The sequence below is a fragment of the Triticum urartu genome, chromosome 5A (genome assembly GCF_056163025.1).
Source record: "Triticum urartu cultivar PI428250 chromosome 5A, HENAU_Tu73, whole genome shotgun sequence".
NCBI lineage: Eukaryota > Viridiplantae > Streptophyta > Magnoliopsida > Poales > Poaceae > Triticum > Triticum urartu.
The window spans coordinates 455980608-455998202 of record NC_141877.1 but is presented as its reverse complement, the minus strand read 5'-3'; the positions used below and the strand labels follow the sequence as shown (position 1 = coordinate 455998202).

At 47.4% G+C, this 17595-nt stretch overlaps 2 protein-coding genes across 2 annotated transcripts; one reads left to right on the top strand and one right to left on the bottom strand.

Moving 5' to 3' along the window:
• Window positions 1-3884: 3884 nt before the first annotated feature.
• LOC125509653 (uncharacterized) lies at window positions 3885-8564 on the top strand. The gene is made up of 2 exons (XM_048674669.2): window positions 3885-5945; window positions 8091-8564. Exon 1 carries the CDS (start codon window positions 4003-4005, stop codon window positions 5812-5814), a length of 1812 nt encoding a protein of 603 aa, XP_048530626.1. The 5' UTR covers window positions 3885-4002; the 3' UTR covers window positions 5815-5945; window positions 8091-8564.
• Window positions 8565-9385: 821 nt separating this feature from the next.
• LOC125509652 (protein MICROTUBULE BINDING PROTEIN 2C) lies at window positions 9386-12166 on the bottom strand. Its single transcript, XM_048674668.2, has 5 exons — window positions 11933-12166; window positions 11781-11829; window positions 11159-11440; window positions 10068-10289; window positions 9386-9901 (listed from the first exon to the last, which is right to left on the bottom strand). Exons 1-5 carry the CDS (start codon window positions 12007-12009, stop codon window positions 9752-9754), a joined length of 780 nt encoding a protein of 259 aa, XP_048530625.1. The 5' UTR covers window positions 12010-12166; the 3' UTR covers window positions 9386-9751.
• Between the last annotated feature and the right edge of the window lie 5429 nt (window positions 12167-17595).

The window sequence follows — 17595 nt, the reverse complement described above, 5'->3', positions numbered from 1 at the left end:
TCACAGATGATTTGAGTAGATGTTGAGTATATTTACTTGATGAATCACGAGTCTGAATTATTGAAAGGTTCAAGTAATTTCAGGGTGAAGTTGAAAGATCGTCGTGACAAGAGGATAAAATATCTGTGATATGATCATAGAGATGAATATCTGAATTACGAGTTTGGCACAAAATTAAGACATTGTGGAAATTGTTTCACAACTGATACAGCCTGGAACACCATAGTGTGATGGTGTGTCCGAACATCATAGCTGCACCCTATTGGATATGATGCATACCATGATGTCTCTTATCGAATTACCATGATAGTTTATGGGTTAGGCATTAGAGACAACCACATTCACTTTAAATAGGGCACCACGTAATTCCGATGAGGTGACACCGTATGAACTATGGTTTAGAGAAACCTAAGCTGTCATTTCTTAAAAGTTTGGGGCTGCAACGCTTATGTGAAAAAGTTTCAGGCCGATAAGCTCGAATCCAAAGCGGATAAATGCATCTTCATAGGACAACCCAAAAACAGTTGGGTATACCTCCTGTCTCAGATTCGAAAGCAATAAGGGATTGTTTCTAGAATCGGGTCCTTTCTCGAGGAAAAGTTTCTCTCGAAAGAATTGAGTGGGAGGATGGTGGAGACTTGATGAGGTCATTGAACCGTCTCTTCAACTAGTGTATGGCAAGGCACAGGAAGTTGTTCCTGTGGCACCTACACCAATTGAAGTGGAAGCTTATGATATTGATCATGAGATTTCGAATCAAGTCACTCCCAAACCTCGTGGGATGACAGGATGCGTACTACTTCAGAGTGGTACGTAACCCTGTCTTGGAAGTCATGTTGCTAGACAACAATGAACCTACGAGCTATGGAGAAGCGATGGTGGGCCCGGATTCCGATAAATGGCTCGAGGCCATATAATCCGAGAGAGGATCCATATATGAAAACAAAGTGTAGACTTTGGAAGAACTACTTGATGGTCGTAAGGCTGTTAGGTACATATGGATTTTAAAAGGAAGACGAACAATGATGATAAATGTCACCTTTAAGAAAGCTCGACTTGTCGTTAAGATGTTTTCCGACAAGTTCAAGGAGTTGACTATGGTGAGACTTTCTCACTCGTAGCGATGCTAAGAATCTGTTGGAATTATATTAGCGATTACTACATTATTTATGAAATCTTGCAGATAGGATGTCAAAACATTGTTTCCTCGACGATTTTCTTGAGGAAAGGTTGTATGTGATACAACCGGAAGGTTTTGTCAATCCTGAAAGATGCTAATAAGTATGCAAAGCTTCAGCAATCCTTCTGAGGACTGGAGTGAGCGTCTCGGAGTTGGAATGTATGTTTTGATGAGATGATCAAAGATTTTGGTATATACAAAGTTTATGAGAAACTTGTATTTCCAAAGAAGTGAGTGGGAGCACTATAGAATTTCTGATGAATATATGTTGTTGATCGGAAATGACGTAGAATTTCTGGAAAGCATGTAGGGTTATTTGGAAAGTGTTTTCAATGGAAAATCTGGATTAAGCTACTTGAGCATTGAGCATCAAGATCTATAAGGATAGATCAAAACGCTTAATGGTACTTTCAAATGAGCACATACCTTGACATGATCTTGAAGTTGTTCAAGATGGATCAGTCAAAGAAGGAGTTCTTGCCTGAGTTGTAAGGTATGAAGTTAAGACTTAAAGCTCGACCACGACAGAATAGAGAGAAAGGACGAAGGTCGTCCCCTATGCTCAAGACATAGGCTCTACAGTATGCTATGCTGTGTACCGCACCTGAAGTGTGCCTTGCCATGAGTCAGTCAAGGGGTACAAGAGTGATCCAAGAATGGATCACGGGACAGCGGTCAAAGTTATCCTTAGTAACTAGTGGACTAAGGAATTTTCTCGATTATGGAGGTGGTAAAAGAGTTTGTCGTAAAGAGTTACGTCGATGCAAGCTTAACACCTATCCGGATAGCTCTGAGTAGAGATACCGGATACATATAATGGAGCAACAATTTAGAATAGCTCCAAGTAGAATAGTTATTTGGATTAACTCCAAATAGAACATGGTAGCTTCATCTAGGAGATGACATAGAGATTTGTAAAGCACACACGGATCTGAAAGGTTCAGACCCGTTGACTAAAACCTCTCTCACAAGCAACATGATCAAACCCAGAACTCTTGGGGTGTCAGTCACATGGCGATGTGACCTGTAAGTGTTAATCACATGGCGATGTGAACTAGATTATTGACTCTAGTGCAAGTGGGAGACTGTTGGAAATATGCCCTAGAGGCAATAATAAATTGGTTATTATTATATTTCCTTGTTCATGATAATCGTTTATTATCCATGCTATAATTGTATTGATAGGAAACTCAGATACATGTGTGGATACATAGACAACACCATGTCCCTAGTAAGCCTCTAGTTGACTAGCTCGTTGATCAATAGATGGTTACGATTTCCTGACCATGGACATTGGATGTCATTGATAACGGGATCACATCATTAGGAGAATGATGTGATGGACAAGACCCAATCCTAAGCATAGCACTAGATCGTGTAGTTCGTATGCTAAAGCTTTTCTAATGTCAAGTATCATTTCCTTAGACCATGAGATTGTGCAACTCCCGGATACCGCAGGAATGCTTTGGGTGTACCAAACGTCACAACGTAACTGGGTGACTATAAAGGTGCACTACAGGTATCTCCGAAAGTGTCTGTTGGGTTGGCACGAATCAAGACTGGGATTTGTCACTCCGTGTAAGCGGAGAGGTATCTCTGGGCCCACTCGGTAGGACATCATCATATGCGCAATGTGACCAAGGAGTTGATCACGGGATGATGTTTTACGGAACGAGTAAAGAGACTTGCCGGTAACGATATTGAACTAGGTATTGGACACCGACGATCGAATCTCGGGCAAGTAACATACCGATAGACAAAGGGAATTGTATACAGGATTGATTAAGTCCTTGACATCGTGGTTCATCCGATGAGATCATCGTGGAACATGTGGGAGCCATCATGGGTATCCAGATCCCGCTGTTGGTTATTGACCGAAGAACGTCTCGGTCATGTCTGCATGTCTCCCGAACCCATAGGGTCTACACACTTAAGGTTCGATGACGCTAGGGTTATAAAGGAAGCTTGTATGTGGTTACCGAATGTTGTTCGGAGTCCCGGATGAGATCCCGGACGTCACGAGGAGTTCCGGAATGGTCCGAAGGTAAAGAATTATATATAGGAAGTCCTGTTTCGGCCATCGGGACAAGTTTCGGGGTTATCGGTATTGTACCGGCACCACCGAAAGGGTCCCGGGGGTCCACCGGGTGGGGCCACCTACCCCCGGGGGCCACATGGGCTGTAGAGGGTGCGCCTCGGCCTACATGGGCCAAGGGCACCAGCCCCAAGAGGCCCATGCGCCTGGGGAATCCCTAAAGGAAGAGTCCCAGCAGGGGAAGGCACCTCCTAGGTGCCTTGGGGGGGAGGACTCCTCCCCTGGCCGCCGCCCCCTTGGAGATTGGATCTCCTAGGGGCTGGCGCACCCCCCCTTGAGATCCCTATATATAGTGGGGTAGGAAGGCCTCTCAAACACACCTTTTTCCTTTGGTGCAGCCCCTCCCTCTCTCCCAAGTTCTTCTATATCTCTGTGAAAGTCGTATAGAAAATTCCATCCCTCGACTCCTCGAAGGCACCGGCCTTTCAGAGAGAGAGAGAGAGGGCCCAAAGATTTGTCAAGCCCACCCGTCCACTGCCAGCCCGCCACGTCCCACCGCCTGACCTCACCGGAACCATCCCGCGCTCACCGCGCGGGCCCCACCTGCCATCCTCTCCGGTCCTGACCCGGGACGAGGCGCACGCGCACACACCCTCCAAATCCAAATCCGAGCACCAGCCAGACCCAGTCTCCAGCTTATTTCGTTTCCCCCCTCCGCCTCGGCGCGCTCCCACCAGATCCAGCCCCTAGGGTTTGCTCCGCCTCCCCCGCCCCCGCCGCCGCCGCCATGGATCCCGACGGGGACGGCTCCTTCCACCGGAAGGAGGCCATCTCCGCCGTGCAGGACGTCGACCAGTACTACGGCGACGACGACGACTACGACGACCTCTACAACGACGTCAACGTCGGGGACGGCTTCCTCCACGCCTCCCAGCCCCCCGTCCAGCCCCCGCCGCCGGCGCTGCCCCCCAAGCAGCACCAGCTCCCCCCGCAGCAGGCGCCCCCGCCGCCGCCGCAACAGCAGCAGGTTCTGCCCACCCCTTCGCTCCCGCTGCCCCCGCCGCCGCCCCCGATGGGCCACCCGGAGAAGGTCCACATCCCGGGAGTCGCGTCCGGCCCTGCCCCCATCCAAGACCGCCCCAACCCGTCCCATCTCCCGCCGCCGCCTCAGCCTCCCGTCGCCGCGGCGCCGCCGCCGCCTCCCCACCACCAGATCCAGGCGGGAGGAGACGGGTTCCACCGGCAGGGAGGGGGCAACTTCGGGGGAGGACCGATAGTTGTTGGCAACGGCGGGGGTGGCGACGGCCCTGGCGCTACCACGCTCTTCGTTGGGGACCTCCACTGGTGGACGACGGACGCGGATCTGGAGGCGGAGCTCGTCAAGTACGGCCATGTCAAGGAAGTCAGGTTCTTTGATGAGAAGGCCAGCGGGAAATCCAAGGGATATTGCCAGGTCGATTTCTTTGACCCTGGCGCTGCTGCTGCCTGCAAGGAGGGCATGAACGGCCACCCGTTCAATGGCCGTCCCTGTGTCGTGGCCTTTGCTTCGCCTAACACTGTACGCCGCATGGGTGAAGCTCAGATGAAGAACAACCAACCGATGGGTCAGCAGAATTCAGGTATGCAGAAGAGTGGTGGCAGAGGTGGTGGTGGTCCACCTGGAGGCCCGCCTGGGCCTCAGGTTGGAGGAAACTATGGTGGCCGGGGAGGCGGAGGAGCTGGTGGTGGTGGCGGTGGTGGAGGAGGAGGCGGGGCAGGTGGTGGGAATTGGGGCAGAGGTCCAGGTGGTGGTGGGATGGGGGGTAGAGGTCCTGGTGGGAATATGAGGAATCGGATGGGTCCGGTGGGTGGCCGAGGGATCATGGGGAACGGAGGGATGGTGGCTCCACCGCCACCAATGATGCATCCCGGAGGGATGATGGGGCAGGGATTTGATCCCACTGGCTATGGTGCAGCCATGGGAAGGATGGGTGGAGGGTTTGGAGGGTTCCCTGGTGGACCTGGTGGTGCACCATTCCCAGGCTTGATGCAGCCATTCCCACCTGTGGTTGCTCCTCATGTGAACCCAGCGTTCTTTGGGAGAGGAGGTGGTATGGGTGCCGGGGGTGTTGGAATGTGGCCAGACCCAAGCATGGGTGGTGGTTGGGGAGGCGAGGAACAATCAAGCTATGGTGATGATGCAGCATCTGATCAGCACTATGGAGAAGGTGGAAGCCATGGTAAAGAGAGGCCACCAGAGCGGGAATGGTCAGGTGCACCAGAAAGGAGGCGGGAGAGGGAAAAAGATTTGCCCCCACCACCAGAATTGCCAGAGAGAAGGCACCGTGATGAACGGGATATGGGTCGTGAGAGGGAAAGAGAGAGGGACAGAGGAGGAGATAGGGAAAGGGAGAGGGACAGAGGAGATAGGGAAAGGGAGAGGGATAGAGGAGATAGGGACAGACACCGGGATGACAGAGATCGCCATGGTGATTATCACAGACACAGGGAGCGTGATTCTGATCGTACTGAAGACTGGGATAGAGGAAGATCATCTGGGAGACGAAGCAGGTCAAGGGAGGTTGATCACTCAAAGCGGCGACGAATGTCGCACGAGTGATGTACCTGGATGCCTAGCATAGGGGCAGCGGCAATCCGAGGTGGCATAATTTTTGCACATGCCAACTTTCAACCGTTCACTGCTTATAACTGCTTGTGTCTCCAGGGATCTGTTGTAGCATTAACTGAGATGTAAGTTCTGCTTTATCTGTTCTTGTTCTTTGTTTTCAATGTAATCATTCTTTCATTTGGTTGTATACCTGTACGTAGCTTCCTGTCGCCGGATATCACTGTATAGCTGCATACTTGTGTAACCCACTGGATACCGTCTGTATAGCGCTCTGGTTGCTGTTGTGTATAGATTTTTCATTAATTCTTTTGTAGCTTAAAGGCATTGCTCAAGCTGGGAATTCAAGAATGTAACTTAGATTTGTAACTTGTAAATAAGCTGTTGTAGAAAACCTCCTTGTAATCCAATTGTTATTTATATGATGTATCCTCAAAAAGGAAATGTAAAGGCTCCCACCCTGTATTCTTCAAATATGACCAGTGGTGTTTATGCTCCAGCATTTTGATAAGTACTGCAGAGTAGGTCTTGGAAGTTAAGATAAGTTGTAAAAAGACCTAACTGTACTGTTTTGGAGCTTGTAAATGCTTATGTCACTCCTTCTGTTCCGCACTGGAGGCTCTGACAATTAGTCGAAAGGTCCTGTGCTGGAAACAATGTTCCTGCATATTGAGATAATTGAACACATACTTGTCAAAATGCGTGACCTAGACCAAAATTTCACATATTACATTAATTCAGTGCAAAGACTGGAGGTGTCTTGGGTTAACAAGTTCCACTGCATCACATGTAATAACTTATTTCCAAAGCTTGAAGTCTAGTGCTCCAGTGATCTAAGGTGTAGAAACATAATAGCTAGCATAGGTCAGACAACAGAGTTAGTGAATATAGAGAATGCTTCACATTTATAAGGACTATTTCCCCGTGTTGAATATTCATGTAACATGTTATATTCTGGTAACTAGACTTCGCACTCACCAGTAACAACTTGGAGTTCACTAAAATGAGTACCATGCTATGAATGCGCTGAACCAAACTAAGCTTCTCAGTTGAATATAATTATCATTTGCAAATTCATTCGTGTATACTAGAAAACAACAAACTCATTACATTGCACTATCTGCAAGCTGCTTTGCATTCAAGTAGATTTTGTGGCAGGGAATAGTCGTTTCTTTGTGAAATTTGAAAAAAAAAATCTAGATGCGCTACTTGTAGACTCCTAAAGTACTATCACCAATAGGATGTTAAGTATCTAGTGAGAAACATGTATGCTTGTCTGAAAAATGTAAGCACTGCATCTTTTCTTTTCTGCATGCATCCTGTTATGTGTTCATTCATGGAGAATGTCAAGTCAAACATGATTTTATTTTGATGACATTGGTGGCTGCTAGTCCCTTTTATAACGTGATCTATACATATATTGATCTCCTTATTCGGGAATTGTTTTAGGCTGTATGAACTGTTATGCATTCTTTCTCTACTTAAATAATTGTCAGAGTTATTTGATGCCAATATCTTTCCTTTTGGCTGTAGTGAGCTTCTATATGGTTTCTAATCCATTTAGACCATTATATTGTGGTCCGATTGTTTGTAGTTTTGTGATTTTTGAACTGAGTCTGTAACTTTCACTGCATTATAATGCTACCGGTGGAGTTGCCCCTGCTACTTATTATTTGCCTGCTTGTTTCATTGCCTAGTTGTCCGTGAAGGAGAAACATTTTACAGCAAGTACTATTATCCTGTATTATGGCTGGCTGTATTTGTTTAATCATTTCATGTTTAGGTACTTAAGTGTTAAGATGAAATGTTTCTAGATATAATTTTACATTCTTTGTTTTGAAATATGTCCTTAGTTTCTTTACAACAAATCCATAGATAGTCTGTTCAATTTTTGTTGGCTGCCAACTTTTTGTCGGCATCTAGCACCTGCTGCAAGTCTGTAGCTTATTTCTACTTTGCTCTATTTGCCACTAATAACTTAGTTTAGCAAATTTATTACTTGTAACACCATTAAGTTCACAGCCTTACTGTATTTCATATTGAAATGCTGGTAATTGTGATATAAAAGATAGTACTACCTCTGTTCTTTAAATGTAAGACGTTTTGGCAGTTTATTAAACTGCCAAATGTCTTATATTAATGAACAGAGGGGGTAGTTTTTAGGATTGTGCTGTACTCTATGTTCTGGTGCTATTATTATATTTTACCTATTTGTATTCCTTTGCTGCTAGCCTGCTACCATGTACTGACTTATACTCTCTGTCTTGCAGCCATACAAGCAGTTCAAATAAGTGCGAAGTCATGATTCCAGCTTCCTCGGATACAAGATGTTGCTGCCGCCTGCCTGCCTACCCCTACCTGCCCCTACCTTAAATATAGTCGCCGAGTGGCATAATATTGCCGGAAAAACCTGTCAAACGTGTTGTGATTCCCCTAAATACTCTTTTGTTTACCTTATTATTATGCGAGGAAAGAGCACCGAGAGTGCGAGAATGTACTATTTACTATGTATTAGGATGATCATCTGGTCTGTAACCTTGTATTATGACTTTTGCCTTTCTTTTTTGAATTATCTCTGCTGCTGGTGGACAAGTGAACCAACATCCAACATTCATGTGGCTCGTACTTGCCTGGAGGTAGTTGCAGTGTTTTGTTTTTGTAGGTTTGTGGCTGTGTTCTACACCTGTATGCCATCTATGAATGCTTACCTGACCTAGATGTTGGTTGTTGTGCTTGTGGCTATAGATTTGCAGCAGGCTGTAACACTAGGAATGTACACATGCAGTTTTTAAATGTTGCTAGGTTTGTGTTCCTTTTGGTAGATGTTGTAAAATAAATTTTGTGAATACGCACAATTTTCTTACCTCTAGAATGAAGGTGTTGAACTACAACTGTGTATGATCTGTGTGACCTATGTGTGTTACTGTGTTGGTATGACCTCTACCAAAATAAGAGTGGAAATACATTTAGGCCTTGTAATGTTGTTTTTCCACCCCGAAGAGATTTGGGATCGTTGGACTCCTCCCAATCCCGTTCCCCAATACGCTAGGTCTAGGTTAGTGTCTAATAACTAGGATCTGAGGGTTTTGTGGGTATACCTGGGGACCTTGGGTTGGACCAGGAAAATACTCTCAAAATTCTTCAAAAACACTTCTGCCAGACTGCGCAACTATAGTTGATCTACGCCTACGCAGGGGTTGCCAGGATCTACTTATGCTCTGTGAGCTATTACCTTCATGTTTCTCTCTCACAAACTCAAATGTATCTGCTTCTGAAATCAAACTCCCTGCACATGCCAAACAATAGCCTAAAAGTTTGAGAACATACACGAAAACAACGAAACAACAACAACAATACAAAGCCTTCAATCCCAAACAAGTTGGGTTTGACTAGAGTTGAAACCCATAAGATATCGAAACCAAGTCATGGTTCTAGCACATCTAACTTCCATGCGGCCCTGTCCATGGCTAAATCTGTTGGTCGTTTAGACAGGTTGAACCATCGAATGTTCAATAAAATTCACAAACTCCCTGCATGTGCATGAAACCAAACAATAGCCTGAAAGTTTGAGAACATACTCCGGATTGCAAATGTTCAGACCACTTAGAACAATAATCTCTAGGTCGTCCAGACAGTTGAACCATCAGATGTTTACTAAAATTGTACAAGTTGACATCTCTACTAAGATGCCACCCAGTCACATACTACAAATAGTTGATAACATTACAACAACAAGATCAGAGGCATCATCGGCCCAGATCCAAGATGAGAGGATACAAACACGGATCCTCTGCGATATAAGACCCAGTGGCGACAACTGTCAACTCGCGTGCACATCATATCACCCAGTGGCGAAACTGTTTCTGCCGAGCATCACGAGAGCTGCTCTGGGCAGTGGGCACAGAGCATGGGTCAATGTTTTCCTGACAAGTTAGAGTACAAACGCTTGGAGTCTCAGCCTTGCCTCAGTTACTGCCTTCAGGAACTCCTCCGTAGGATTGTCTTTCGCGGCTGCTAGAGCCGTGACGTAGGCTGACATTTCCTGCTCCATCTTCTCCGTATCAATATCACCTACCGTATCCTGCGTTGTAGCAAATAGGAGAAACAACAAATTAAAAATCAGTTTTGGAGCAAAGCACATATAGATAGCTCATTCAGATAAAGACATAATTAATTCAATTTTTCATCAAGCAAGATATACAATAGCGTTGAAGAGTTTATAAGAATGTAACAGGGCATGAGCTTACATCAAGCTGAACTGGTTCACATTCCAACGATGAATCGTCAGATCTCTCCGTGGGATGAGAGGCTCGGTTGTTCTCTGTTATTTTCCTGAATACCTTCATCAGAGCAGAGATTTCAACATCCATAGAGGCTACATCCACTTCAAGTTCTTCAACTTTTGTACTTGACATCTTTGCCTCCCATTCTAGCTTCTCCAATGCTGCTTGCTTCTCTGCCAACATAATCTGCAACAATAACACCAAATCAGCAAGTATTTAGCAATTAGCAGTGCTATTACTAACAAACTGATTAAATTGAGCCTATACTTTTATGACACAGATGAAAAACATAGAAGTCTCTTGTAACATAAACAAGCATGAATACAAATTAGAAAGTAGAAAATTTAAGATTCCCAAAGACAAAGAGCACTACAGCACATGTCAGTTGAAATATAAACTGTGTTGGCCTTTTACTCTTTTTCTTACTCTTCAGAATCTACTGTTCAACATTAAAAGAAAGGGACAAAAGACATAAGCATCTTTAACATGGCATTGAAACACATTGAGGAAAACATACATCACTAATCAAGTAAGGCATGAAAAATGCCAAATAAATTTTCTAAAAAAAGGTCAAATAATGTTTAATGCATAGTTATGTTTGTACTTGTCAGATCCATGAAAATCACTACTCAGCTTTGAATGCCGAGCAGCAGCGTAGTTAGAACCTCAAATCAGCATATCCATAGGTTTCTTTCTTCACATCAGTTCAATCAAATCAATAATAAGGGTACACGACAGGCCAACTAAAGTGGAATAAGTAGAGGCTCACAAAACATGGTGTGCACTTGTATATCTAACTGCGTCATTTTCTGATCGATTTTGAATAAGAACTTGGGGTACATTGCTTTGCATTATCAAAACCATATAGTGCAGAGAAGAAAACCAGGACAGTGACTTTGTTGTCTGAATGATAGTGTCCCATAGCATCATCTTCACTGGTGCAAAATTTGCAGAATAGCGTTTTCTTGAATGAAGGAGCTGGTTAAGCAGTAGTAATTGCTATGGGAATATAAACTCTAGCGATATGCCAAAAGTACCAAGCAAGTCCAGTATACCTTTGCACCATGCAACTCGGAGCCAGTAGACTCAACAAGCGATTCCTTATCATTAAGCTGGCTTCTCAATTCATCCACCTCTTCGTTCGCAACACTGATCCGGCCAATCAAGTTCTCTGCGGACCTCAGAGCTTCGTCTTTCTCAAGCAGTTTTCCCTGCAAGCCACCAAGCTGCTCCTGCAACGCAGCGAGCTCTTCCCTCTGCTTCTGCGCCTGATCCAGCTGCTGCCGCCTCTTGGCCGGCGTGGTTCTTGCTGGCTTCACAACCTTCGGCTCAGGAACCTGCACATGTAGTAGATGTTCGCATAGATCAAAACCACCAGTACAAACAGTAACAACCACTACCATTAACAAGCACGTATCCAGTTTTGGCAGGTGCAATGAGCACTGTTTCAGGACAGTTTCCTCTCGCCAAGACACTGCTGGTGCCCACTAGTCTACTCACACCGGGCCTTGCAGGAGCACAACGCCGACACTCCTCGCCACCAAAGACAGGCTCAAGCTTTGAGCACCCAAGAACCCAGCATTCGACGAGCAAGACAAAGAGGCGATTCGGAAAGGTAAAAGATGCTCGAAAAGGAGATTTGGAGCGGGGTCAGGGTCAAGGGGGCCTCTGGCTCACCTTCTTGGCCTGATGCGGAGCCGCCGTGTACGCCATCGAGACCACCCTCCTGCATATAGAGAGAGAGTCAAGAACGGCTCGAGCAAACCCCGGAAGAAAATTCAAACTGGACCCCGGGCGGAAATGCAGATCGAGGGCAATGGGACCTGTACCTGGAGGAGGGCGCGGAGGGGGCGAGCCCGCCCCGGATCCTGGACCTGGAGGCCGGGCCCGCCGGCTTCTCGGCCATCCTGGTCCTCCCCGGCGGCGGCGGCGGCGGGACGGGCGGCGCTGGGAGTGGACTGCGGGGGTGGCGGTGGTGGACCGGTTCTGCGACGGAGTGCGCTAGTGCGGTGCTACCACTCCTGCCTGCCTGGGTCGTGGACCCGCGGGGTGGGGTGGCTATACCCGATACCGGCCTACCTGGGGGATTTTGTTCCGAGATTTATTTGTTTTTAGAAACGTTTTCGTTGAGGGTGAATAAATGCTTCGCACTCGTGTCGCCGTCGAGCAACATTCCGCTTGGGCAAAACATAGTGAGGGAACCTACGGCGTGTCGCCCACCGCAGGAATTGTTTTCTGTGCCGTAAAAAAGTTGTTTTAGATGCATCTATGGGTCGCTTTCGCTGTGACACACCGTCCCTTTGCCTCTCCCTCTTCTTCATCCTTTTTGGTAACCGATCTCCTTAGTCGAGTAACGCCCATTCTTCTCCCCTTCCTCACCTCTCCACGGCCGTAATCCTACCAATTCTCAGCGGCTTCACCGTCTCCCCTCCGTCAAGTCAGCCTCGTGTTCAACACCCCGTGCGCATATTGTGTCCAGAAAGTTTTTGTTGAAACTCTAAGGACACCTCGGCAAAGCACGCTACAGGAAAATATGGTGATAGGTGCAGGAGGGTTGGTGTATATGTCTCATGTATTCTCACACAACATTCATTCACGATGGCCCTTCCCGATAGTGCGCCTTTGATCCCTTTTGAAGGGAGGGGGGGGGGGGTCACACAACTCCAACATGATCTTCATGAAACCAATATTCTGAGATAAACTTTAGCAACCAATATTAGTTCTTGTTACAGCCCAACCTACTACCCTCAATACCAGGCCACCAAGGGGACCAAGCCCAAGAGAAGACAGGGCGAGCCCACAAGCCCAACTAGCGCTATGCGGGCTACGACTGGGCAACCTAACTACTTAAGCAAGCGACGCACTGTGAGGAAGGCAGGCAGAGACATGACATAGGCGACGGCTCTCATCTCCTGATCCCCATTTCTTTGTATCTCTAGAGCCCTAGCTCGACTTTTTCAATTCCTCTGTAATCTGTCCACTCTTGTATCGAATCCTCAAGCGGGAGCGTAACGTTTGGTATCAGCAGCCTTTCCCCACGTATGAAGCCCGAGGACAAACACAAGACGGCCTTCAAGACTCACCACGGCCACTTCGAGTTTGAGGTGTTGGTGTATGGTCTTACCAGCGGGCCTGCTACCTTCTAGGGGGGCATGAACACAATTCTGGCACCACTCAATCGCCATGGGGTGTTGGTCTTTATCGACGACATCCTTGTCTACAATGCCACCAAGCAACAACACCTCCGCCCGCTGTGCCAAGTTTTCCAGTAGCTTCATGACAACCAGCTCAAGATCAAAAGGAGCAAGTGCACCTTCGCCGGGCCTACTCTGACGTACTTGGGGCATGAGATCAGCAGAGATGACGTGCGCACTGACAACAAGAACACCGACAATGTCGCAAAGTAGCCTACTCCGTCCACGGTCAAGGAAGTGGGCGGATTCCTTGGTCTGGCGGGGTATTGCTGCAAGTTTGTGAGGAACTTTGGCATCACGAGTCGCCCCTTGATGAATCTGCTCAAAAAGGATATAGTGTTTCATTGGACATCATTAGAGGAGGCGGCCTTCCAAGGGAGCATTGATCACACCACCGGTCTTGGCGTTGGCGGATTTCAAGATTCAATTCGAGCTGGAAACTGACGCTTTCGACAAAGGAATCGGAGCAGTTCCCTAATAGGGCAAACACCCGGTGGCGTTCCTAGCAAGGCATTGGGTCCTCGCAATAGAGCCTTGTCCACATATGAGAAGGAAGGGCCAGCGATCATATTGGCGGTCGAACAATGGCGGCAATATTTACAGAATGACGAGTTCCTCATTCACACTGACCAGCGTAGCTTGGTCCACCTCGAGGATCAAAGATTAGCAACTCCGTGGCAACAAAATATCATGTCCAAGATGGTCGGCCTGTGCTATCGGATAGTCTACAAGCGCGGCGTTGAAAACTGCGTGGCAGATGCGCTGTCCAGACGCCCAGGACCTCGACAAGGGGACCTCGCCACCGTCACAGTGCCAGTTCCAACATGGTTAGACTTCGTTCAGCAGTGATACATCGATGATCCCATGGTGCAAAGGCTGCTGGCGCAGCTAGCCACTGGGATAACAAACACAGACGTCTTCACTCTGGACTTAGGCATCATCAAGCAACATGAGCGAGTTTGGCTTGGCAACAACGTGCCTCTCCAGAAGCAGGTTCTGTTAGCACTGCATGCGAGTGCCATTGGAGGGCATTTAGGATTCAACATCACCTACCAGCGTGTGCGACGACTTTTCATTTGGCCTGGTGTGAAGCATCATGTCCGACTATTCGTTGAGGAGTGCCAGTCCTGCAAGCAAGCCATGTCGGAGTGGGTTCGCTACCCGGGGCTCCTGGAGCCACTGCCTGTACCTAAACAAGCCCGGGAGGTCATCACCATGGATTTTGTCGAAGGACTCCCGCAATCGGCCAGATACAACAACATATTGGTGGCGATCGACAAATTTTCTTGGCATGCCCACTTCATTGTTGCCACATCCTTTCACAACATTCCAGGTGGCTCAAGCCTTCGTCAACAATATCTATAACTCCATGAATTGCGAGAAGCAATCGTCTTCGACCGAGATCCCATATTCACCAGTGTCATCACTACAAAAAAATACACTTCCGTGATGATACATGTTTGCCACAACAGGTCACGTTTTATGTCATGCATGCACATCCACGACGATTTTATGACAGAATCAAGATAGTCATACCTGTGCTGTCGTAGAAGTGTTCCATGACATTACCAAAATTATCATCACGGAAGTGTCCACTTCCATGATGATAAATCGCGCGTCATAGAATTGCTTTTGTCAAGGGTAACCAACACGTGGCATCCACCGTAACGGGTCGCCGTTAAGCTATCGGGTTCCGGTTTGGATCCGATAACCCGTTAGTAGCCCGAACCAATGGGGATTTTCCACGTGTAAAATTCTCAATGGCCAGAGGAACCACATGTCGGCTCACCATTGGGACAGATTGTTGGAAATATGCCCTATAGGCAATAATAAAATGGTTATTATTATATTTCCTTGTTCATGATAATTGTCTATTGTTCATGCTATAATTGTGTTATCCGGAAATCGTAATACATGTGTGAATACATAGACCACAACATGTCCCTAGCGAGCCTCTAGTTGACTAGCTCGTTGATCAATAGATGGTTACGGTTTCCTGACCATGGACATTGGATGTCATTGATAACGGAATCACATCATTAGGAGAATGATGTGATGGAGAAGACCCAATCCTAAGCATAGCGCAAAATCGTGTAGTTCGTCTGCTAAAGCTTTTCTAATGTCAAGTGTCTTTTCCTTAGACCATGAGATTGTGCAACTCCCGGATACTATAGGAATACTTTGGGTGTGCCAAACGTCACAACATAACTGGGTGACTATAAAGGTGCACTACGGGTATCTCCAAAAGTGTCTGTTGGGTTGGCACGAATCGAGACTGGGATTTGTCACTCCGTATGACGAAGAGGTATCTCTGGGCCCACTCGGTAAGACATCATCGTAATGAGCTCAATGTGACTAAGGGTTGGTCATGGGATGATGTGTTACGGAATGAGTAAAGTGACTTGCCGGTAACGAGATTGAACGAGGTATTGGGATACCGACGATCGAATCTCGGGCAAGTAACGTACCGATTGACAAAGGGAATTGTATACGGGATTGCTTGAATCCTCGACATCGTGGTTCATCCGATGAGATCATCGTGGAACATGTGGGAGCCAACATGGGTATCCAGATCCCGCTATTGGTTATTGGCCGGAGAGTTTTCTCGGTCATGTCTGCATGGTTCCCAAACCCGTAGGGTCTACACACTTAAGGTTCGATGACGCTAGGGTTATTAGGAAGACTTGTATGTGATTACCGAATGTTGTTCGGAGTCCTGGATGAGATCCCGGACGTCACGAGGAGTTCCGTAATGGTCCGGAGGTGAAGATTTATATATAGGAAGTTGTCATACGGTCACCGGAAAGGTTCGGGGGCATATCGGTATTGTACCGGGGCCACTGGAGGGGTTCCGGGGGTCCACCGGGAGGGGCCACCTCTCTCGGAGGGCCTCATGGGCCGTAGAGGAAAGGGAACCAGCCCCAAGTGGGCTGGGCGCATCCCCCCTTGGGCCCATGCGCCTAGGGTTGGGGGGGGAACCTTAGAGGGGGCGCCCCCTTGCTTGGGGGGCAAGCCACCCCCTTGGCCGCCGCCCCCCTCTAGATCTCATCTAGAGGGGGCCGCCCCCCTTCCTCCTTCCCCTATAAATAGAGGGGCAAGGGGAGGGCTGACCACCACATCAAAGGCGAAGCCCCTCCCCTCCCCAACACCTCTCCTCCTCCGTTAAGAGGTTGGCGAAGCCCTGCCGGAGTACTGCCGCTCCACCACCACCACGCCGTCGTGCTGCTGTTGGAGCTCTCTTCCTCAACCTCTCCCTCCTCCTTGCTGGATAAAGGCACGGGAGACGTCTCCGCTCCGTACGTGTGTTGAACGCGGAGGTGCCGTCCGTTCGGCACTAGGATCATCGGTGATTTGAATCACGTCGAGTACGACTCCATCAACCCCGTTCTCTTGAACGCTTCCGCTTGAGATCTACAAGGGTATGTAGATGCACTCCTCTCCCTCTCGTTGCTAGATGACTCCATAAATTGATCTTGGTGATGCGTAGAAAATTTTAAATTTCTGCTACGTTCCCCAACAGTGGCATCATGAGCTAGGTCTATGCGTAGTTTCTATGCACGAGTAGAACACAAGTTGTTGTGGGCGTCGATTTTGTCAGTTTACTTGCCGTTACTAGTCTTATCTTGATTCGGTGGCATCGTGGGATGAAGCGGCCCGGACCGACCTTACACGTACGCTTACGTGAGACTGGTTCCACCGACTGACATGCACTAGTTGCATAGGGTGGCTAGCGGGTGTCTATCTCTCCCACTTTAGTCAGATCGGATTCGATGAAAAGGGTCCTGATGAAGGGTAAATAGAAATTGGCACATCACGTTGTGGTTTTGGCGTAGGTAAGAAACGTTCTTGCTAGAAACCTATAGCAGCCACGTAAAACTTGCAACAACAATTAGAGGACGTCTAACTTGTTTTTGCAGCATATGCCGTGTGATGTGATATGGCCAAAAGGATGTGATGAATGATATAAGTGATGTATGAGATTGATCATGTTCTTGTAATAGGAATCACGACTTGCATGTCGATGAGTATGACAACCGGCAGGAGCCATAGGAGTTGTCTTAATTTATTTATGACCTGCGTGTCAACATAAACGTCATGTAATTACTTTCCTTTATTGCTAACCGTTAGCCATAGTAGTAGAAGTATTAGTTGGCGAGACAACTTCATGAAGACACGATGATGGAGGTCATGGTGTCATGCCGGTGACGATGATGATCATGGCGCCCCGAAGATGGAGATCAAAAGGAGCAAAATGATATTGGCCATATCATGTCACTATTTGATTGCATGTGATGTTT

Bases quoted from the DNA above. Each gene is read 5' to 3' on its own strand.
- LOC125509653 (XM_048674669.2), top strand. From the start codon at position 4,003: ATGGATCCCGACGGGGACGGCTCCTTCCACCGGAAGGAGGCCATCTCC.
- LOC125509652 (XM_048674668.2), bottom strand. From the start codon at position 12,009: ATGGCCGAGAAGCCGGCGGGCCCGGCCTCCAGGTCCAGGATCCGGGGC. The intron at 11,441-11,780 runs GTGAGCCAGAGG...CTACATGTGCAG, and splicing joins CTCCGCATCAGGCCAAGAAG to GTTCCTGAGCCGAAGGTTGT. The intron at 10,290-11,158 runs GTATACTGGACT...TTATTGTTGCAG, and splicing joins CCGAGTTGCATGGTGCAAAG to ATTATGTTGGCAGAGAAGCA.